The 23,150-nt window shown below is 55.5% G+C and overlaps 1 protein-coding gene across 1 annotated transcript; it reads left to right on the forward strand.

The window, feature by feature from the left end:
• The first annotated feature begins 2,101 nt into the window (after positions 1-2,101).
• Positions 2,102-4,666, forward strand: FOXD2 (forkhead box D2). Its single transcript, XM_054638543.2, is given in 3 exon segments — positions 2,102-3,043; positions 3,046-3,089; positions 3,091-4,666. Coding segments are annotated over 3 exon segments (1,329 nt in total). The 5' UTR covers positions 2,102-2,253; the 3' UTR covers positions 3,586-4,666.
• The last annotated feature ends 18,484 nt before the right edge of the window (positions 4,667-23,150 follow it).

Genomic DNA, 23,150 nt, shown 5'->3' on the forward strand with positions numbered 1-23,150 from the left:
ATGCGTATGTGTTGTGAACACAGGTTAGGAGCATCGAAGAAGTATAAAAGTGAAAGCTCAGGAAAGCTCCCCCAGAGCTGAGACGCGCCCGCGGGACACACTTCCCACCTTCCCGAGAAACTCTCAGCACGTTTTCCCCTCTACTTTTCCACTCCGATCGAGAAATTCTTCCCGATGTCCGCGCTGGCGGCGAGGAAGGAGGATGCGACCGACTCCGCGCAGAGGCTCCGGCTCTGAAATCGCTGCTTGCACTGGAGATGTGCGGACGGAGGCGTCCGCTTCTGCCCTCTCCTCGGGGTCCCACCGAATTCGCCGAGCCTGTGCACCGAGTCGTTAGGGCTTGAGTAATTGTGACCGGCATTTGGAAGCGGGGCCGCGCAGCTGTTTGGCCCGGCTCCCCGGTATTAGTGCTGGAGATTTTATCACCAAATGCTCGCACCTGTTAACGGCAGAGCCTGGCAATTCATCACCGCGGATTCTCACACTGCCGAGCGTGGCCCTGGCGGGGGGACATCTCCTCGTGGTACCCCCTTGGAGGAGCCCATCCCCTTCCTCCCTCCCCAAGCATCCTCCCACGGGAAAGCAGATACGTGTTTGCAGAGCCTCCAAGGGAAAAAACCAAACCGAACCGAACCAAAACCTAACAGCGCGAGCGTGGTTCAAAGCGTCCGCGATAGAGACAGGGACAACCTGCTGTCACAGCCACCTACGGGCCACGGGCTGGGCAGCTTCAGCCGTGGATGCGCTCCCCGGAGTGCGCCAGCGAAGCGCAAGGGGGGCAGCGGGGCTCTGCCACCCGCGGGGACCCTGCGGTGGCTCCCGGGGCCCTCGTGCGCCTCTGTTTAGCAGGAAATTCTCCCGCTTCGCCCGCAGCCCGCGACAAGGTGGGTGTCTGCTGCCCACGCCCTCCTTCTGCAGCCGTCAGGGAAGCGGAGGCAGAGGGTCCCGGGGCCGCAGGATATTCCCCTTCCCGAGGGGTTCCTGGGCCCGGCCGGGCCGGCCGCGTCGGGCGGGGATGCGGGACTCGGGAACGGTCCCAGCACCCCGCGGACACGCACAGCCTTCGCTTTGGTTATTGCTGGCAGGGGGAGAGGCTCGGCAGAGCGCTGCCTCTCGCCCTCCGGCCCGCACCTGCTGGGCGCAGCATCCCTTCGGTGGGAGCCCTCGGAGGAGGCGGGTTTCCAGGCAGGGTGCTCCGGCCGCGGTGACGTGTCGGTGACGCAAGCGCGTGGAGAAGGGGAGCGGGGATCCCCAAATTCACCGGACCCCTCAAGGGGGCCGAAGGCTCGGTCCTGGCGGAGTGAGGGTCCCTGTCGGCGAGGCTGCGGGAGCTCCGCAGCTCATTTCCCGGCTTCGGGGATGGGCAGCCCTCGGGGGGGCGAGCGGACCCTCCGCGGACCCCCGGGCGGAGGAAGGCGACGGTCGCATCGCGCAGGAATGGGGTCTGAGAGCCTCCAGCACCGCGGGGCGCTTGGGGCGGGGAGGGGCTTTATCCAGCGTCGATCGCCCCCCTCCTACAGCAGCCGGCTCCAGACAAGCTGGGGGCATCCGAGCGCCAGGGGAGCGGGCAGCGCCTTTCCTCGAAAGCATCTCGGGCGGGGGACACGCTCCCCGGGGACCGGGCCGGGCAGTCCCTCATCGTGCCCGTGGGGGCTGCGGCGGGCGCCACGTGATGCCGGGGCGGCCGTATAAAGGCCTGGGGAGCGCCGGCAGCAGGCGCAGTGTGGGAGCGTTTCCACCGGGTCCCAGCTCGGGAGGGGTGGGGAGGGGGGAGCCGCCTTCCCCACTTCTGCCCTCCCCCCTCCCTCTTCCCCTGCCCCTCCCTTCCCCCTCCCCCTCCCTCCCCCCAACCAGACAAGGAGCCGTCACAAAACCCACTTTTTTTTTTTTTTAACCTTCCCCCCCCCCCTTTTTTTTTTTTTTTCAATTTCTCTCCTTTTATTATCATTATCACCATTATTTATTATCGCTGCTCCCAAGCGCCCTGCCCGGCCCACGGGCGTCCCGGTCCCCCCGCCCCCGCCCCGCGCCCCCTCCGCCGCCCCTCCCTCCGCAGCCACCACCCCGCAGCCGGCAGCGCTGCCCCGCCAGCAGCGGCGCGGCGAGCGGGGCGCGGAGCGGAGCGGAGCGGCGGCGCCGGGGCGCGGAGTCCCAGCGGCGGCCGCAGCCCTCCGGCACGGCCCCGGGCCCATCCCGGGAGCCGCCGCTAGGTGGGAGGGGGAGCCCGGCCCCGGCCGCCCCGGCCGCACAACAATGACTTTGGGCAGCAGCGGCGGCGGCGGCTGCGGGATCATGTCCGAGCGCTCCCCGGAGGAAGAGCCGCTCTCCGAGGTGGAGGACGCGGATATCGACGTGGTGGGCCCGCCCCAGGATGGGGGCAAGTACAGCGAGGAGGAGGAGGAGGACGACGACGACGAGGAGGAGGACGAGGAGGACGGCGGCGATCCGCTGGGGCTGGCGCTGCCGCGGAGCGGGGCCGCCAAGGCGCGCATGGGGGGGTCCCCGGAGCGGCTGTCCCCCGCCGGCGGCTCGGAGCCGGCCTGCGCCCGCGGCGCCGCGCCCGGGGAGAAGGCGCCCGCGGGCGGCGGCGGCGGCGGCGCGGGAGGGAAGAACCCGCTGGTGAAGCCGCCCTACTCCTACATCGCCCTCATCACCATGGCCATCCTGCAGAGCCCCAAGAAGCGGCTGACGCTGAGCGAGATCTGCGAGTTCATCAGCGGGCGCTTCCCGTACTACCGGGAGAAGTTCCCCGCCTGGCAGAACAGCATCCGCCACAACCTCTCCCTCAACGACTGCTTCGTCAAGATCCCCCGGGAGCCCGGCAACCCGGGCAAGGGCAACTACTGGACGCTGGACCCCGAGTCCGCCGACATGTTCGACAACGGGAGCTTCCTGCGGCGGAGGAAGCGCTTCAAGCGGCAGCAGCAGCTGCACCCGCCGCACCCCGAGCTGCTGCTGCGGGCCGGGGCCGCCGACCCCGCCGCCTTCCTGCCCGGCTTCGCCTACGGACCTTACGGCTACAACTACGGCCTGCAGCTCCAGGGTTACCCCCACCACCACCACCACCATCCCGGTGGCGGAGGCGGCGGCGCCGCGGGCGCCTTCCCCTTCCCGGCGCCGCACTGCCCGTTACCGGCTCCGCCGCCTCCCGCCGCCGCCTCCGTCTTCTCCGCCGCCTCGGGGCTGCCCTCCTTCCTGGGCGGCGAGCTGAACTGCAGGAAGTCCTTCTACCACCCCCAGCTGAGCCCCACCGCCCTGCCCGCCGCCCTCCTCCAGACCCTCAAGCCGGACCCCTCGCCCGCCGGCGGCGGCAGCGGCGGCACCAACCACCCCTCCCGGCCCTCTTTTTCCATAGACAACATCATCGGGGGGGCCGTGCCCCCGCCGCCCAGCACCAACCCCAGCGTCGCGCCCGCCGCGCCCTACCCCGCCGGCCAGGCGGGCCCCCCGGCGCAGGTCCTGGCCGTGCTGAGCCCCGCCTTGGCCCCGGCACAGCCCCAGGTCAGCCTGGCACACGAGCCGCTCCTGCAGCCGGCCCAGAACTTTTCCAGTAAAATCACAACGCTCAGCAGCTGTCATTTTTAAAGTGTGCTGGGGACTGGGGAAGGGGAGGGGGATGGGGGGGAGAGTCGCGAAGCAAACGGCCCCTTTCCAGCTCTCCCCCGCTCCTCCGAAACTGCTCCCCTTCCCTCTCCCCGTGTCCCCCCCCCCCATCTCCTCCTGTTGTGTTTTAAGGTAGGAAATTTTTTTTTTAATTTTTACTTAATTTCCAGGCTCAGTGGCATCCAGATCTGTTTGTCTCTCTTTAGTCGGAAAAAAAAAATAATCCAACAAATCGGGAGGGCGGGAGGAGGGAAAGAATAACACGATTTGGTCCTACAAGCGCCAAAGCGTATTTATAAAGTGGCCGTAACATAAGCTGGGACCTGGGCTGCTTGAACACGCAACGTCGTGTGAGGGGCGGAGGGGGGGCATGTGAAGAACGAAGCGGTCTCAGGGTCGGAAATGTTTCCTTTGAGAGGTGCGGGTTTTCCGCGGGGGTCCCCCAGATCGCCTGGGAAAGCGGCCAGGGGAGCTGCGGACGCCCCCGGTCGCAGCGAGCCCGTTTTCGTTCCTGCCAGTCTCCGTGCCGGGTGGTTTTGCCATGTGTGTCCGTCTCTCCCCTGCTCTCAAAGAAAATGTTTTAATGGTCCGATCTTATTTTTAGTTTCTTTGAAGCTTCGGGTTTGGTTTTAAAAGGCACTGTTTAAGGTTTCTTTGTTTTTAAGAAGAAAAGTCGGTGAAACTCAGGACTGAGGGGTTTTTTTCTTTCTTTCTTTTTTTTCCCCCCCCAATTAGACATTCAAATGCACGTTTAAAAGAAAATCGGATCCGTCAGGAAGTTTGGAGAATTCCCATACTGGTTTTTTTTTTTTTAATCCCCGTTTTCCCACCCCCTCCGTGCGTGGGTTTTTTGGTGTATTGGTAATTATTTGTATATAGATTATTCGGGAGCTAATGAGCGGAGTCCAGTTAACTCTTCACTGGTTGTGCATCCGTCATATCTATTTTATTGAGAGAATCTGTGAATAATTTGATGTGGAAAAGGCAACAGAATTTTGTCCACCGTTGGTGTAAATTAATAAATGTTTGTGACCTGGTTTAAAAAAAAAAAAAAACAAAAAAACAACAAAACCAATCCAAATCGTTCTTTGCCATGTCCTTTGTCACGCTGAGAGCCGAGAGCCCCGCTCGGGCCTCGGGGAAGCCAGAGGCTCCCAGCCTGGGGCCGGCGGCAGGCGGGCGTTCGGCAGGGGCCGAGCAGCCCCTCCGCGGCCGGGCGCGCAGCCTGCGCGGGGCTGTTCCGCGCCGCCCCTGCCCCGCTGCGGGTCCGCGGGCCGGCGAGAGAAAAGATCCCCGGATATTTTTTGTTGTTGTTGTTGTTGTTGTTAATTTTATTTTTTATTTCTTGGATTTTGGTATCTCCCAGGGGAAAAAAAAAAAACCAAAACTAAACAACAAAAAAAAGCCAAAACAAAAAACCCCAAAACAACCAACCAAACAAAAAAGCCAAACAAAACCAAAACCAAAAAATTATCCCGCGTGTTTTCAGAGGGAAGGAGGTGGCGGCCGGGAAAAAGGTTCTCCCTTCTTCACCCCCTCCGCCCCCCCACCTCTTTTTATTTTGTTTGGAAAAGTTGACACAAGCGAAAATAAGTTGGAGGGTTTTCCCCCCGCATACACGTCCCCCTCGGGCCTGCAGTATCTGAATGACCGAATGAAACTTGATCTCTACCTAAATTTTGCAACAACTTACAAAGTAAATAAACATCTTAAAGCGCTCCCTTCTCTTCCAAACTTCTCTCCCCCCCCTTCCAATTTATTTTTTTTTTTCAGGGACCAAACGTGGCTCTTTGGTTTGCTTGTTGGCAGGGACCCTGATCGAAAGAATCGAGGCCTTTCTGACCGGGCAGCCAGCTGAAGGAGAAGGAGAAAAAGGAAAAAAAAGCTGAGCCGTGCGAGGCAGGGAGCGGGGACGGAGCCGCTCCCCGGGCACGGGGCTTTGTGCGGGGCCCTCCGGGGCTCCGGCAGGAGCAGGAGCCGGGCGGTGTGCGCCGGGGAGCAGGGGGGGATCGGCTTTTCTTTTCTCTTCCCCCACCCATCCCTTTTTTATCCCCCCTCGGCTGCCCCTGTCTGTGCCACCTCGAACCTCCGCGCAGTTTGTTGATGTTGTTCCTGAACGTGCCGCCTCCCCGCAGCGAGCGGTCTCACATCTCGCCTTCACACACATTTGCTTTTGAAAAGCGATCTTCGTGTCCGGCACTTGGTTGTCTCCCTTTCATGTCCAGCTCCTACAAAAGGGGCTACAAGACTCGACATGGGAGAAAAGAGGAGGCCAATGAATCTATTTTCCAGATTGCCAAGCACATGGTTGGAAATTGAAGGGGCTTTTGTAGCATTTCCCCTTCCTCCCTCCCTCCACTCTCCTTTTCTTTTGCTTGTGTGCAAATTGTTCAATTGCTCTGGCAGGGGTGCTCCTGACAAGCTCATTACTAGAAGGTGCCAGACCCCTCCTCTCCCTCTCCCCCGAAGTCTTTGATGAAGTTAAAATGCGCTGATAGCTGCTCTCGGGGCTATCTTTGTTCAGCCTCTTTTAATAACCGAGCCTGCTTTGAGGAGACGGGATCCGAGGGAAGAAAGCGATGTGCAGCGAGGCTGGGTGGTGGTTGTGTGCCTGGCAGAAGGGGGGCTGGTTATTTTAACATAAAGTAGCGATTTTTAAATAATTTTTGGCTTGTTTGTTCGTGAAGCGCAGGAGGAAAAGGAGCCAAGGGTGCCAGGAGCGGATAAGAAATGGCAGTGGATGCCCGGAGGGATGAAGGAGGCGTGTGGCCCCTGCAGTCCCGCCGGTGCAATGGGTTCTCCAAGTTGGTGGTCTCGGGGCTGGAAGGGATGGAGGGGGGTCCTCTGCAGGGAAGCGGTGTTTCCCTGGAGAGCCCCCTGCCCCCACACGCTCAGGAGAGGGGGATCGGGGGGGCTCTGGCACTGGGACACCTTTCCCCGGCTCCGTTCGTCTCCTTTCGCCTTGCGGAGTCATTGAGGGGTTTTAAGCCGCGGTGGCCGGACAGGATTGAAGCTGACCTGACTTGGGGAGCGGGGGATTCCCGCCCTTAACGTGGTACCCACGCAGGAGGGGTCGCGCTCGGACCTGCGGGGGCTGCGACTGCAAGCGCCGTCGAGGTTTTATTTTGGGAGGAAGAACCCCAAGCGTCTCTAACATTAGAATTTTGCCCATTCCCTGAATTTCCCTGAAGCACCGCGGCTCGTTCCGCGCCCCGATCAGTCTCACGCCGCCTGCAAGCGTCTGCGTGGCTTGGGGAGCGCCCCCGGGATGCGGCTCTGCCCGGAATTGGGGGCGGCCGGGAAGGACCCGGGGGTCTCCCCTGGATCCGGAGTGCCCTGGCCGGGCTCGGCTCGGGGGTTTCACGAGAAATTTCGCCTCGGCAAGGCGGGACGGATAATGGCCCCTAATTACGGGGCTGGCTGGCTCCGCGGCCCCGATCTTCACGGGACGTTATTTTTAAGCGTTCAGCGAGGATCATTTTTCACGCCTCGCTGCCTAAAGGAGGGTTTTATTTATTTATTGGAGGGGAGGCGAGGAGGACACCAGCAATAACCGAGCACTGAAAGGAAAATAATTAGCTGTTGCAGTCGCTGCTTGGGAGTCCCTGGCCAAAAAGGCGATTTAGCATTTCCCTTTTCCTCCCCTCCCGTGCGTAGGCTCCGTAGCCCGGGTTCTCGGGGCTGCTTTTGGGAGTTGGTTTTGTCAGTGCTAAACCCCGGGGAAAACCCTCCAGGAGCCCGATCCTTTTCTGTACGTTTGGGTTTTTTTTTCTTTCCCCACTTCTCCCTCTCGGATCGGCGGCTGTTTCCGAGTAGGACAAGGGGGGTGCAGATTTTCCTGACTTGCTTTTGGCTTTGGTCACGCATTCATGGAGATTTTCTTTTTCTTTTTCTTTTTTTTTTTTTTCCCTAATGTGCCCCCACTCCTCTGCTTTCTATATGTCAGATGAAAGGCTTGTAGCAAAACCGCGACGCTCTCTGCGTAGTTACTCCGCGGCGGATTTCCGTGTGTGCGCAGCCCGGGAGAGGCGGAAAACGGGGGATTCTCCTCGGGTTTGTCGGGGCGGGATAAAACGATCCTGCCCCGGAATATCCCCGTCGGGACCACAGCGGGAGGGCTGCGTGTGTGTAATTTCTTTCTCTGCTTTCGCTTAACTGAGCCCGTGTTAAGCGGTGCGGATCCCGCGGAGGGAAGCGAGCGGCCCTTCCCTCGCCCGCTGCGGGCTGTGGGTGCGGGACCCCGGCCCGCCCGGCCCCGCTCGGCCCTCACCCCCTGCCTCTTCCCCTGGCACCTTCTGCTTCCCATTACTGCTGATTTGGAGAATTAGGAAAGGTCAAGATCTTATTCCTTTCTCCGGTAGTTTTTTTGTTTTTCTCTCTTTCTAGTTTCTCGCGGCCCCGAACAAAAATAAATCATCCTGGATTATAAAAACCACCTTATGACATCAAGAACATCTTTTCCAATAGTTTGATCCTTACTCCAGGACTGCCCTGGCCTTTCCTTGTGACTGCGCAGAAACTCCCGTTTTCACGGTGAATTTAGGATTTAATATTAACGTCCAATCCCCTGTGCCCCAGTGCCCGACCTGAAAACATTGCCCTGCAGCATCTTCTTTCCCTCCCCATCTCTCTTTCGTTTCTTTCCTTCCCCGAGAAGAATGTAGAGAAACGAGAAGGTTTAAAAAAAAAAAAAAAAAATTCCCGTTTTCCGATCTGGAGAGGGCAGGGAGAGCTGTTGGCTCAGCCGCGGGAAAATTGCTTTGGAAATTAAATTGGTGCTTTTGAAATCTCCTGGAGATGTTCGCGGTAGGTCAGGGACCTGTGCTTGCCCCTGTGTCCGTCTGTCAGGCGAGGAGAGGGGCAGGGGCTCTGCGCTCTGCCCTCACCTCCCGCACTACGGCTCGTCTGACCTTCCTCCTCCTCCGTCTTCGTCCTTTTATTTATTTATCCGCTCTATTTTTTACTTTTTATTTCTCCTTTGTAATTTCCCATCTTCTTCCTTTCTTCCCTTCTTTTCATCTTTCTATAATTATTTTCCTCTTTCTTTCGTTTTCTTTCGCTTTTTCCTTCTTCCACATGTCTAATTTTCTTTCTCTTTCTTTCTTTCTTTCTTTCTTTCTTTCTTTCTTTCTTTCTTTCTTTCTTTCTTTCTTTCTTTCTTTCTTTCTTTCTTTCTTTCTTTCTTTCTCTCTTTCTCTCTTTCTCTCTTTCTTTTCTCTCTCTATTTCTCTCCTTTCTTTTTCTTATTTTCTGTCTCCCCACCCTGTTAAATTTCTTTGTGTTTTGGTTTTTCCCTTTCCCCTCTTTAACCATTTTATTTTGGTTTGTTTTTCTTTCTCTCTCTCTTCTTTTTCATCTTTCTCCCTTTTCATTGTTCTTTTCCTCTCTCATTTACTCTTACCCCGTTTAACGGTTTCCCTTTTTATTTTTCTATTTATTTTGCTTCCACTCTCTTTCTCCTTCTTTTAATCTTTCTCCCTTTCTATTTTCCTCCCTTTTCTCTCGCTGTCTTTCCTGCTTCACCCACTTCTTCTGGGGTACATCGAGGGCCGCTTTCCCACTCTGTCCCGATTTCCAGCTGTGTCCACCCCCGGGAATCTCTCTCGGCCGCAGCGAGGGGGGGGTCTCCGCTCCTTTGAACCAGGAGCGATTCCGGGCTCAGCGTTTCCCCTGCCTGTGCCCGGTGGGCTGCGGAGCAGCTCAGGGCGAGATTTTGGAGCGGGGTACCTGGAGCCCACGCCCCTCACCCTTCCACGGGCCCGCCGGTGCCTTCCCCGGGGAGGTCGCTCCGGGACGCGCCGGCCCATGCGGGCTCGCAGGGCTCAGCGTGTGCCGGTGCCGCTCTCCCCTGGATAGGGGCTCCTGTGCGGCACCGATTCGCACTTTATTAATTTCTTAAATGAGATGTACATGGGCACCGTAAGCCCGTGGCAGCAACAGGTGACGCTGAGGTCCAGGACGGGACAAAACCTGCTCGCGGCAGGGTTTTATCTGCGCTTTTCCGATCCTTCCTCATCATTCGGATGCTAATGATGTCCTCGGGTTGAACGGTACCGGGATGCGCCCCGAGATGGCCCGGGAAGGGGCTCAGCCCCACTGGGCAGCCGGTACCGAGCAGCCTGGAGCCCGGCGGCCTTTTGGGATTCCTGCTTCCCAAGCGCCCTGGCTGCCCGCGTCCCTTCCCCTGGGATCCGGGGAATGAGGTTCATGAGTGAACCATACTCATCCCTCCCGGCCACTGCAGCGTGAAACCTGCAAGGGATACAATCTCCCCGACGAGGGGTCGGCAGGGAGACCCAAGGGCTGCAATGAGTTTGTCCGTCAGTTTCTCCATGGGAGACTTCGTGTCGGAGCCTTGGGATCTGTCTCAAGGCCGGTTTAGTGGTGTTTCTCCCGCTCTCGGTCCTTTCTGGTCACCAAGGCTCGGACTCCATGACGCAGGGTGGCAGAGAAGCGCTTTTCGGGGGCGTCTTTATCCGTTTCATTTATATTTCGTTTTCCCTGCTTTAACTCGGCTTTTAAGTGAAATTAGATTCCTCTTTCGTCAGTACCGCGGGTTTGAAACGGCTTGAAACAACACCGGCGATTCCTTTCACTCTCACAAAAATTCCCAGATACTTCACTTTTCCCCGCCGACGGAGGCGAGCGGAGAGCACTCGGAAAGCCCATGGATGAGCCCCCGCTCACCCCCCGCCCTCGCAAATCACTCTTCAGCAGTGAGAGAGAGCCTTCTGCGGGGCACACGATCGCCTTTCATTCCAGCTGCACTCCCTGCAAAGTCCGTGGGAATTTTCCCCCCACCCGGACGAGATTAACTGGGGGCCCCCCCATAATGTCCACCCATCAGCCCTCGCCAGAGCGAGAGGGGGGACAGAGGACAGGACCTCGGGTCTGGGGACTCTCCACAGCCGGGTGGGAGCGGAGCCGTGCTGGGGGCCGGACCCCGGCGGGCCGGGGATGGAGGTGCCACCGCTCACTCTTTAAATTGAAACAAACCAAACAGAGATGGAAAAACTTCCCCCCTCTGGGCATGGCGCCGAAAAATTTCAGGGTTCAGCCAGACAGGCCCCCCTCGCCTCGGACCGCGGCTCCCCTTCCGCGGCAGATCCCAGTGGGGCGCGTAGGGGCGAGGGGAGCGAAATGGGAATCAGCTGGTGGGGCAGTGCCGACCCCCTCCCTTCGGCCTGCAGCGCTCCTGCGATCTCCTCTTTCCAGGAGAGAAACGTGGCCACAAAATAAAGGCAACAAAAGGAGCGCGCAGGGCTCGGCCGAGGGAGCCGGGGCCGGGCGGGATGCAGAGCCGAGCACCCACCGCCGGCCCTGGGACATGTGGGGACAACCCCTTCCCATGGCGAGCAGAGGCTCCCAGAGGCGCTCCCCCAACGCACCTTCCCACCCCTAACCCCCTGAGATTTCACCCGTGTTATTCCTAAAATGCTCTTTTCTCTTCTTCCCCCCCATTTTTTTTTCTCTCTCTCCTATTTAATTACTTCTCTTGCAAAACCAGAGGCCTCTGCCACCTAACGCGGCACTGAAATCCACGTCTCCTCTGTGATTTACGACCCAAATCCCAATCCCATGACCTTTCTCTTCCCCCCCCCCCCGCCCCGGGTCCCCCACCCTCGGTCATGTGGGACACGAGTAAATTTATCCACCCTAGTGGAAAGGCCTCTCCCTTCTGCAGTTGCTCCCTAGAAGCTCGACACGTTTCATAAGGAGGATAATTTCGGTTTCCCACCTTTCTCTCTCTTTTCTCCTTCCTTTAAACTCAGTTTTAATTTCGTTTTCTCCCCTGTCCCATGAGGCTGCCATCTCTCCTCAGGCATGCTCCTACTCTGGCCATGTCTTTCAATGAGTCCCTGCCAAGAGGGTCACTTCAGAGGGACGTTTTTGGCGGCTCTTCAGCTCAGGAGATCGTCAAAAAGAACATTTCTGGCCTCCCTGGAGCGGGAGCGAGCTGAGCCCAGGCTGTGTCCCCAGCAACCTCCGCTCTCCCGGGGAGGCTCCCACACCCACGGAGCCGCACACGTGTCTGGGGACAGGACCCCTCTTGGCCCTGCGGTGGGGACACCCACCCGCGGCCTCCTCTCCGTCTGTCCCGCGGCTCCGGCCGGTCCTTTCTCACCATCTCGGCTGCTTCTCCCCCCTCCAGCTCCCGTGGGGCACTGACCGCACCCTCCTCGTGTCCCCCCGGGAACGGCGACTGCCACCCCCGCCCGCCCCGGCCGGCCCGAAGCGCAGCCCGGGCGCGTTTCCCAGCAGCAGCCAGAGGTGGGAAGCTCTGTCCAAGCTGCGGGGTGGTCCCCGCATCGCACCCTGGCCATCTCTGCTGAGATGTGGGTGGCAGCCGCAGTTGTGTGCGGGGGAGGGAGGCAGCTCGGGGGGCTCGGGCAGGCCGGGGCCAGCCGTGCCTCAGACCCCGCGGCCCTGCCCTGCCGCACCCGCCGCGGGCGCTCCGAGGGGCAGCTCGGAGCATCCCCCAGTGTGGCCCTTTCCCCGGGCGGACACTCGGCGTGCTGCGAGTGTCGGGGCCGGCCGGAGGAAGCCGCTCCGCCGCCGCAAACCGCGTGTGAACCGGCTGCGGGCGGCGCCGCTTCGGGTTGCGCTGAATTCTTCCCCCTCCACCCCCTCCTTTTCTTCTTTTTTATTTTTTCGGCGCTGCCAACAGTGGACACGTTTCCCTTTCTTCCCGGAGTGGGGATTTAGCCCAAGCGCAGGCAGGTGTTGGGCACATTTTGGTGGAGGTAACGAAACCACGGCTCTGAGTGGAGCGGTCAGGTCTTTCCACTCTGTCCTTGCTCGGCAAACTCTCGCCCACGGGCTCACAACGGAAAAAAAAGGCGAGAAATTGATAGAATTTATTCGTTTCCCGACCTCACTGAGAGATCGGGAAAAATATTCTGGAAAGCGTCACTGAAATCCTGCAAGGCTCGATTTCAGGCGCTGCTATCAGCTGTCGACGAAGAAAAACGGGCAGTATTTCTGTCCTATATGGAAATTAAACATATGGAGCCTCCCGCCAGATCCAGATGATATTATGGTCGACATTCCCAGAATTTTCCTTCCGCTTTTGCACTATATTCCTTGGTCGCACTTATTTATGTGCCTGGGACAGAGAGAAGAGAAATATTCATCGAAAGGGAAGGGCGTCTTGTGATAATCGGAAATAGGGGGTCCTTTTTAAAAACACCTTTTCTGGCCCCAAAATTCGTGGGAAAAAAAATAAAAAATACGAGAAAGCACCGTAGCACAACCGATGAGAAATAATAAAGGCAAATTAATCGGAAACGAACGTTTCCCGCAAAAGCAAGAGGCGCAAAGCGGATTTCCAGCGCGGGGCCGGCCCGAGGGAGAGGCGCTCACCGCCCAACCCGCAGGTGCCTCGGCGGGGCTTTAGAACCTTTAGGTTTGGACCCTTTTCCCCACTCCCGCCCAGTGCTCGGGGCAGGGATGGATCCCTGCTCCCCAGCCCCGGGCTCCGCTCGCCGTTCCCGCCTGGAAATTGCGCACTTGGGTCATTTTCGCCGCATTTCGGGGCTTCCCTCGGCCGCGTTCTCTGGGAAGGTTTGACACAAACCAACCTCCCGCCGCACACAGTTTGTTTTCCGCTGGGTGCCCGTGTTATTTCCCGGGCTGCCCCGACGGGAAGGTGCGGAATTTCGCCGGGTTGCTGCCGGTTTTTAAAGGAGGGAGAAGAGGGGAGGGGGGTAGGGGGGGCAGCGGCTGCCGCCTCTATTTTAATGTCATTATAGTTGCCGTGGCAACCCATTGGATCACTCCTCCTGGAATGAACCTTGTGACAATGGTTGGTTTGCGAGAAATCGGTAAATGTGCAACCGGGGGACACAGCTACATTACGGCGAACAACAGCGAGGGTTTAACATGTGACCCTTCCAATTATGCTGATGATACCTCGGTGCAGCTGCCTCCGCCGTGCCGCGGAGATGTGGCTCTTTGGGGGGGTTGGAGAGGGCTCCCGGGGCTGTTTCAGGGCACAGCCCGGTGGGGATGGGGCCGCAGCCCGCACGGCTCCTGCACTGAGAGGGGATCAGCATCCCTGCACCGGGATGGAGAATGTGCTCCCAACCACTAAAATAAAAAAAAAGAAAAAAAAAAAAAAGGAAGAAGAAAAAACTTCTTCGGGGGAACGTGGGGAGAGTTCAATATGTGGAGGGGCTCTGGCTGCAGGGCTGTGGAATAAGGACCTGCTTTGGAGGGTGGGCAGAGACCCCCCGGCCCCGGAGCACACGGTACATCTGTGGCACGGCTGCAGGAAGGAACGAACGAAACCTGCCCCCTCCCCCGGAAAAAAAAATAGTTACAAGCCTTAAAATATGGTTCAGAGAATTACAAGTAATCAGAGCTGCGGGGGTCAGCAGTGCAAACTTTTTAAGACTAATGTTTATTTAGAAAAGTGAGTGGTGTCTGCGTTGCTTTTCTAGTGCCCCAGCACAAAAGTCCTAATGGCTTTTGCAGACTTTCCATCACAAACTCCTGCACAGGACGCAGGGACCACCGCCGAAAGCAACCCCGAGCTGCCCCTTCCTGAGGTATCATCGGCACAGGGTTTATAACCCCCTCGGCCGCCTTTCCACGAGTCAGTGGCGATATTTTCTGCGCCCCCTCCTCAGTTTTGCCCCTCTTTCGCGTTAGTTTGGTGTAACCCGAGCCCTCCCTAATAGCGCGGAGGAGAGAACCCGGGGGATGGGAACGGCTATCCCCACCTCCCTCCGCAGTCCCGTTCAGCCCTGGACGGCTGCGGTCCTGAAAGCAGCGCGGGGCTCCAGCCGAGCTGGAAACCTCGTTAGGAAGAACCCGGGGGCAGAGGCAGGAACCGGCTGGGGCGGGCTGGCCGGTGTCCTGAGAGAAGGCAGAGCTGGCAAATCCATTCTCCCGTCTCATCCCTTCCAGCTGCTCTCCTGAGAGCCCAGCCACAGCACCGGCCCTTGTGTAGCTTTGGGGGTCTCTGCTGAGCCCATCCCAAAACTCATCCCGTGGATGAAACATGACTGCCAGTTGGGATTTGACTGCCTTAGCAGACTCGAGGCTGGGTCTCGGGATGCTCCTTTTGTTCTCAGGACTGGAAGAATAAAACCAGCAACTTTGCACACCTCTGGGGACAATTCCCCCTCGACTTTAAACAGGAGCTGGAAACAGGGGAAACACAGACCTGGAATCTCACTGGAAGCCAGTGGCCTCTGCCCTCGGTGCCTTGCAACAGGGTGGGGGAAAATCCCCTGTGTTCAGTTCCTTCCCTCCTGCCCTCGACAGGTGTCAGGACCTGGGAAAGATGGGCACGACAAAAGGATGTTGTCCCCTCTCCTGTCATCAGCGTTCACAGCTCATCACTGAGCAACCAGAGCAGCTTTGCAGTGGGATGTGCAGGAGAGAAACAGGGTGGCAAGAGGAATGGGATGGAAGAGGGAGAGAAGGGGGCTGGATCTTGCTCCCTTTCCAGCCGAGTGACTGTCTTGTCCTGATCCTGAAAAGGTAAGCTTGGTTTAACCCCTTCTTTGGTCTGCATAGGGGAAAACACATCACTTGAACCTGGGAAGGCTGAACCAAGACATGGCAGCTGAAAGTGCCTCTGGAAACACACACCTGAGGCCTGATCCTGGCTCTCCCTGTCTGAATCAAGCACAGGTGCTCAGCTCTGTCAACCACGTCCAGGGTTGATGTTGCAGCCGGTGCTGCAAGGCTGAGTTTGATGGAGGGAGGACATCATACACATTAGTGCTATTTCTAAACTGCTGAAATGTGCCTGACACTTGAGGGAAGATCATCTCCTCTCTCCCAAGGGCTTTCATTTGAAGGGCTTGACTCTGCTTTCAAGCAAGTTGATAAGACATTCTGGCCTTCTGACTCCCATTATCTCCCCGAGGGCCCTGCACCTCCTGGGGCGGTGCTGGAGCACCCAGATCAGGTCACTGCAATTGCTCATGGGGTGGAGAACCCCCAGGCAGGACCTGGCACTTCTCTTCAGGATTTGGAGACCTGGTGCAAAGCTGGGCAGTGAGAAGGGGCTGGGTGATAGCAGCCCCTTGCTCTTCTGTATCCCTCTATCCCCCTTACAAAGCAAAAATGCTGGGAACACTGTTCATCCCTAAATTTGGAACAGTCGGGCTGGAATCTTTTGGATGCATTTGAAGAGGGGAGGCAGGGAAGAAGGATGCAGAGAGGGGCATGAGAAGGAGAAAGAGCCATGGCATGAAGTGGATTTGTCTGAATCCTGACCTTTTGTGGCTGTCATCGTCCCTGTACCCAGGAGATGCTGCAACCACAGATGAGGCAGATGAGGCTCAGCCATGCCAGAAGCATCCCACAGGTATCACAACACTGCAGCCCCTTGCCTTGCCCCTCTGTTTGAACCAAAGCTGTACTTCTCCCTGCTAGGGAAGGCTGTTTCAACCAGCTTCTCCTGCAGCTGTGCTCTGCTCCCCCAGGAGCTGGGCTGGAGAGCTGCATGTGCCATCAGGGCTGACAGGAGAGATGCAGCAGGTGCCAATGGGTGCCCCAGAGAGCCCATGGGCCAGTGCAGCACAGCCCCTCCATCCCCAGGGGCTGGGGCCATTCTGATGCTCCAGTGGGTTTTTTCATCTCCCTCCTCGATGTCAGCAGAGCACGAAGGCAGGGGAGAGGTCAACCCCTCTGTTAATACACGTGTTTTAAATAACTGGTATTTTTATTTCTTCCCTTCGGTGCGGTGGGCTTGGCACACATCTTTGTTTGCACAATTGTCCTGCCCACATGTTCTGTTGCCCAAGTAAGGAGAAAAAGATCCCGTGTGTGATCTGGAGGTGTGCTGTGCTGGTTCTGACACGTAAATATTAATCAAGAAACAACAACAGAGAGACAAAAAAATCCCTCCTACCCTTGAACCCCCTTCAGATCCCTTTATTGTCCAGGCATTTGTTGCACTTGGACTGGCTTTTCACTTTCTCCTCTCAGAGAGGCTGGCTCCAGCAATGGTCCCCAGATTCCTCAGCTACATCCTACTGAGGGAAAACATTTATTGAAGTTTTCAGCTTATTAGGGAAATACATATTTCTGCTTCTTTTCCAAACTCCACTGACATCTTTTCGGAGCCAGCCCTGTGTGTCAGCATGGGGGAAGGCGAGGCATTCCCTCTCTCTCCTCTTGCAGCTGTATGAACTTTGAGTACCCCAAAATGCCATGGAGAGGGAATTCCTACCACCACCATGTGCTGCATTGGTGGACAAAAGCAGTGAGTATGTGTGTAGATTATTTTCCTCCATGAAGCTGTGCTTCAGCTCACTCACACCTCTGAGGAAACACAGGGCTCTTGGACACACCATCCAGCTCCCCAGACATCCACAGCTCAGATGAACTTTGCCAGGGCAGCATTGGTGAGGTGAGAGGGCACAGGGAGGTGTCCAGTGAGAGAATTGGACAGCCTGTTTCACAGGAAGAAGAAGAAATACCTTTCCCTGGGTTATCCTGTAAAACACACTCTCCCATGGCTCTCACTCTGCTGGGAGGTTCTCAGGTGGTAACAACCAAGTGCTCAAGTCTGGATGTGGCCTTTAACTTCAGATGTCCTTCAGGCTTCAGCTGGCAGAGAGTAGCAGGGAGAGAATCATTCTGTGCTCACTGCTTCTTTTATTTTCTTTCTAAGCATCCATCCCTAGACACTGCTGGAGGGGAGATTCTGGAGCTTTGGATGAAATCCCACAAATTTTCATGGAAGCAGAACAGCAGGAAGGCAAACAGGAAAGAAGAGGAGTAATATACTAATCTCAGGGGCACTTGTTGCATTTCTCTCTTCTCTCTGCTGTGCTGTTTCCTTTTCCTCCAGCCACACACTACAGGACCACGCCAAATGAATTAAGGGATTAAACCATAAGGGAGAATTAGGATCCTGCTGATTTAGAAGCAGAAAACCAGATGGGCTCATTGAACTCTAGATGATGCAAGAAAATCTTGGGTAGAGCTTTGGATGTAGGTCACAGGATAATTCAAGTTATTGGGAACCTCAGAAGATCTCTGGTCCAACAGCCCCAAAGCAAAGTCAGCTTAGATCAGATTGCTCAGGGCTTTGTCCAGCAAAGTTTTGAATGTCCCCAAGGATGGAGATTCCCCCACACCACTGGTCCTCTGTGTTGAACCATCTTCAGGGTAAATTTTCCCCCAATATCTAATCCAAGCTTTCCCTTCTGCAAGGTGTATTTGTTGCCTGTCCTTCCATGTCTGTTTGTACACCAGGGAGACCTCCAGGTTCATCAGGACCCATTCAGGGCCTGTTGTACCTCCCTTGCAAACCAGATTGTTGGGCACAAATTTCCTACCTTAGACAGAGGTTTGTGGGCCTTCTGAGCACCTTGGATTCTGCCAGTGTGAGCAGGCCTGGGTGGGAGGTGTCACCTCTCCATGGCCCATCAGTGCTGCCTTTGAATGGCTCTCACCTGTGTAACAGGGTGAGGATTTGCTGTTACTGTGACTGCAGACATCCCAAGCAGCATCCAAACATCCCTCCCATAACCCAGGATCATCCAGGAGGTGGTGGGTCTGGAGAAAAAGGACATGCGGTGGCCTTTGTCCTGCTGCATCCACCTGGGGAAACAAAGGCATGGATAATAAAGTTCACCTGTTCACCTTCATGGCTGACAGCTGAGCCAAGAAATTCCTTTTCCCCAGTGCCCTGAGCACTCCTCCAGACTGCCTGGGGTCACACAGCATGAGGCCATGCTCAGACACAGCTTTTGGTGACAGGCTCACGGGCAGGTGGACCTCTTCCAGTACATTTTGGCAGCTGGGAATCATCTCAGTGAAAGACAGAGCAGTGATGTGTTTGGCTGTGCCTTGCAGGAGAGAAGTGAAAAATAAAAAAAAAAAAAAAAAGAGAAAAAATAAAAGAGAAAAGACAAAAAGGAAAAAAAGTTGTCTACAACATCCCAGCCTGTCCCTGATTCTAGGAATGGATATGAGGGCTTGTTGAGGGAAAAGGTAGCCTGACCCTGTGCAGTGAGAAAGGGAGAGGCAGAAGTCATGAAACAGGGCTCTGTTTGGACTCAAATTCGATTTGCATGGTTAAAACTTGCTGATCCCATACAAGGTTCTCCTGGCTGGGAGCTGAACTTGGTTCCACAGCCAAGCTTTCTTCTTTTCCAGAGTGTTCAGCATAAATCAGACTTTCACAGCCGTCTTTGAGTGCAAGGAGCAAGAAATCACATTTTGTCTCCTGTCCAGAAACTCTGGGAGAAAGGAGCTGTCAGAAACCCAGGAACCAGCCCAGATCTGCTGACATGTGCTCTGTGAATCCTTCTGCCTGGCAATGCCTTCACCCATCTGCAGTCACAGCTCCCTCAGCTCCCATGTGTGCTGCTTTTCCCAGCCAGGCTCCTGACACCCAAGTGGAGCTGTGCCCTGAGCAAGGGGTACCAAGCCAAACCATCTTTTGGGCTGGGTTACACTCTGCCCTGCACCTCACCCAAGCCATTAAGAGGGTTTTAAAACAGATCCAGACCTGGTGTGGTGCTGTGTTGTGACCATTTGCACTCCCCTGGGGTCACACCTTTAGGGTCTTTTTCCCCCTAAAGGATCAGCCCAGAGAAGTCACCCTTCCATGTGCTTCTCTAACTCCCTTGTCACTAGTCTCACTAGGAATTACTTTCTGAATATTTAGGTAGAATTTTCCTTGCTGTACCTTTTGCTTCCAGGAGGATGGTGGCTCCATTGCCTCCTTCTTCTCTGATTGAACCAACCCATCTCTCTCCACATCTTCCAGCTTGGCAAGGTACTGCTAATTTTCCTTGTAGAGCTTCCTAAGCATTTGAGGGAGAGGGGCAAGTTTCCACAAACACTGCATGGGTCATGTCCATCTGAGCATTTCCTGGCAGGAAGGGAGGCTTGGGTAGAGGTGGCTGCAGAAATTCTACCAACACCTGCAGTGGACCAAAAGCTCCACTGCTGATCCTGCTGGAACAGAGGGGTAAAGCCTCTCTGCTAGAGCCATTCCCTGCTAGTGAGATCCATACAGTCCATTAAAATTAGGGATCTTATTATGGGCTATATAAAAAAGGTAAAGAGGAAATGAGAACCTTATGAAGGGTTTCTTATGTGCGCAGATGGCAAGGGCATCTGAGGCTAAGAAAGCCTTTCCAACAGGCTTTTTCCAAACACAAGTGCTTACTTTACAGGGTTTCCCCTCTTTTAAAAAGAGATAAATAGATACAGGAATACCTATTCTGCATAATTCCTGCTTGCTAACCAGCCACACTGTCCTTGGGATGGAGAAATAGACCCTAACCCATATCATGCTCTGTCCTGGTTTCAGCTGGGACAGAGTTAATTTTGTTCCTAGTAGCTGGTCCAGTGCTGTGTTTTGGATTTAGTATGAGAATAATGTTGATAACACACTGCTGTTTTAGCTGTTGCTAAGTAGTGCTTACCCTAAGTCAAGGACTTTTCAGTTTCCCATGCTCTGCCAGCGTGGAGGTGCACGAGGAGCTGTGAGGGAGCACGGCCAGGACAGCTGACCCCAAGTGACCCAAGGGATAATCCATACCATAGATCATCATACTTGGTATATAAACAGGGGGGAGTTGGCCAGGAGCCACTTATTGCTGCTTGGGGATGGGATGGTGAGCAATTGTGTCAGGCGTCACTTGTTTTTCTTGGGTTTTAGTCCTCTCTCTTTTTGTTATGTCCATTACTATTATTAATTATTTAATATGATACAGTAACTAATTTTGATTATTAAACTGTTCTCAGCCCATGGGTTTTACTTTTTTCTAATTCTCATCCCTACCCCACTGGGGTGAGGAGGACTGAGCAACAGTCTCCATGGTACTCAGCTGTCTGCTGGGGTTAAACCACAACATGCTCTCAGGAGAAGTCTCCTTTTCCCTTAGCACCAAATTCAGCTTTCAGATGCACTTGTAGGTCATACTCAGCTCTCTCCTGAAGCAGAAGGAGCATACTGTGTTTGCTGCCTCCTGCAGCCTGGCTGAGGACTGGGCACACATCCACCAGCACACAGGAGTTATTTGAGTCTATTGAATAGCATCAGGAGCACGGAGAGCTGGCCAAAACTGGGAATTCAACCTTCCAGCAGTGGCCACTGCTCTGCCTCTGTTGCAAAGCAGCAGAAACCAGGGACCTCAAGCGTGAATGGATTTTGTGTCTGTAGCAGAACCAGAGACCCTCAGAGTCTGGGCATCTATTTGCTTGGTCTAACCACCTCCTGGGACATTTTTAACCTGTCTCATCCTGTCCCCACATGCATGACTGTCCTGTCACACAGCAGTGCCAGAATGGGAAAAGGTCCCAGAGCTGCTCTCTGGACCTGCGGGATCCTGTGGGAACCCTTGGCTACTGCCTTAGGTCCTTTAGGGGCCCAAAAACCAAGCAGAGACAGAAAGCATCCTTGGAGCAGGATTCTTATTTACACAGAAGTATAATCTCTTTCTAAAGGTGTTGTAGGAGAGTGATTCACACCCCCCTGTGCAGGCTGAGAGCTGAAGCACAGTGAGGCTAAGTGCCACGAGCAGGGTTGGGCACATAACCTGTGGCAGAGCAAGAACAGCAGCCCAGCAGTGTTGTGAGCCCCTGTCACCTCTGCTTGTCACCACTGCTCAGTGTCAGAGCTGTGGCCACCTTGCCTCCTGCCCACCCAGCCAGGCAGCCCACTCCTTTCTCCTTCAGACTCTTAAAATAAGACTCGCAAAGCCTCGAGCGTGGTTTCGATTTCATTAATAAATCCCTGCTTGCACTTGAAGCTGCTGTGCCTTTTAAAACATCATCCATGGCTCTGGTTACACTCCTGATGAAAGCAGGCATGGCCCTATTAGTTTTCATGGCAAACAGCACTGCCACGTCCTGCAATCCTTTAGGCACTTGCTGTAACCCAAGTTTCACAGGAAAGGGAGGGGGCAAAAAAGGCATCTTGAAAGGCAGTGTCCTTCTCCTTCCCTGCAGACCGAGGGCATTGCACACTCAAATCCCTCTCAGAATCAGCTTTCATTAATCAGTACCATTAAAAAAATTGTTTTAATTGTTTTTAAATTGTTACCAACAATTACCTGCTGGCTCTGCAACTCCCACCTGATGCCTGTGTCCCTCCAGCCCTGGGATGGGGCTGTACCAAGGGGCGGGAATGGGCATGCGGTGTGGAGAAGGGAAACAGGAGCTGCTTCAGCAGTGAGGAGCAACAGCTGCTCTGGAGTGCAGTCTCCTCTTCGTGGCTCAGAGAGGAGGGAGCTGGGAAGGAGAGTTAAGTGTCCACAGCCAACCAGTGTGAAAAACCCACCCCATGGCAACAGGTTTGCTCTGGGTCATTAATCCCAGACCTGCAGATGGGTAAATCAAGGCACAAAGGGTTTAATGCTCACCAATGGTAGAGGATGGGGAGATCAAGGGGAACTGTTCCAAAACTGCTGAAGTGAGTTTCCAAATGCCTTCAGCATTGCTCTGTCCCTTAGGCAATGCTTGGAGAGCTTTGTGGAAGTGAGTTTGCAGCAAAAGCAGAGAGACTGTGCTCAAACAGGCCAGCAGGAAACCAGCACAGAGATGCAGGAGTGTGGCAGAGATAAAGGAAATAGAAAAGGGGAAAGGAAAGGAAAACAGACAGAAGGAAGATGATATTAAGGAGAAAGAGAATAATGAAATGAGAAAAAAAGGTGAGAATAAGGAGAAGAGAGGGAGGAAAGCGAGGAAGCCCCTTTGCATCGCCTGAAGCAGACAGGTGCCAAGGGCCGTGATCCCTCCCTCCTGCCCTGGATCACACATCTCCACCTGTGTCCCAGCATGTCCCCTGCCCCACAGAAGGGCTGGCTGCCCTGCCCACCCCAGAGCTAAGCCTGGCAGCTGTCAGAGGGGCGGGATGGCCAAGCCCCGGCCTGGCTCTCGCTGCTCACTCAGAGCAGCCGGGAGAGGGTGGCAGGTGAGCGAGGCACAGTCATTGCTACAACAGATGGTAGAGGCATGACATTACATGGCAGGGCTATTATTTATTGAGTGCTCGTGTTTGTCATGGCTGAAGATGACATCTTATTAAAGAGTCATGACACTGGGCGATTTTTTTAAGCCTAGGGGCCAAGAAGGCTAATGAACAGGGATAGCTCCAGGAATAGACAGAGGGAAGTGCTGTTTTCAGGTCACAGGCAAAGCTGACTAATGTTTCACTGACCTGATTTCTGGGTGATTTCCAGGCACATCTTGCTCCTGCTGATTAGGGATGGATGCTTCTTGCCATGGCCTGACAGTGCTGGCTCAGGGGGAAGCTGCTCTCTCAAGAGACCCTGTGGCAAGGGAGCAAAGCCTGAGATGTGTCATGAGAAAGCTCCCACCTATGGACAGCCAAACACCAGCACTGTTGCAAACAAGGGCATGTGGTGGGCAATGGCTTTTGGACAGGTTTCCCCAAATCTCACCTTGAAGGAGGTTTGGAGGGGAGCTCTCAGAGACCACAGGGAATAGCTGGGGGAGTGTGGGAAGCAGGACAGTGTCCCTGTGGCACTTGCACTCCCGTGCAATGCTTGTCAGGACAGCTAGACCAACAGCAGGGCTGCCTGGCTCATTCTGCCCCT

This window comes from Agelaius phoeniceus, chromosome 8 (assembly GCF_051311805.1).
Source record: "Agelaius phoeniceus isolate bAgePho1 chromosome 8, bAgePho1.hap1, whole genome shotgun sequence".
In the NCBI taxonomy this organism is placed as follows: domain Eukaryota; kingdom Metazoa; phylum Chordata; class Aves; order Passeriformes; family Icteridae; genus Agelaius; species Agelaius phoeniceus.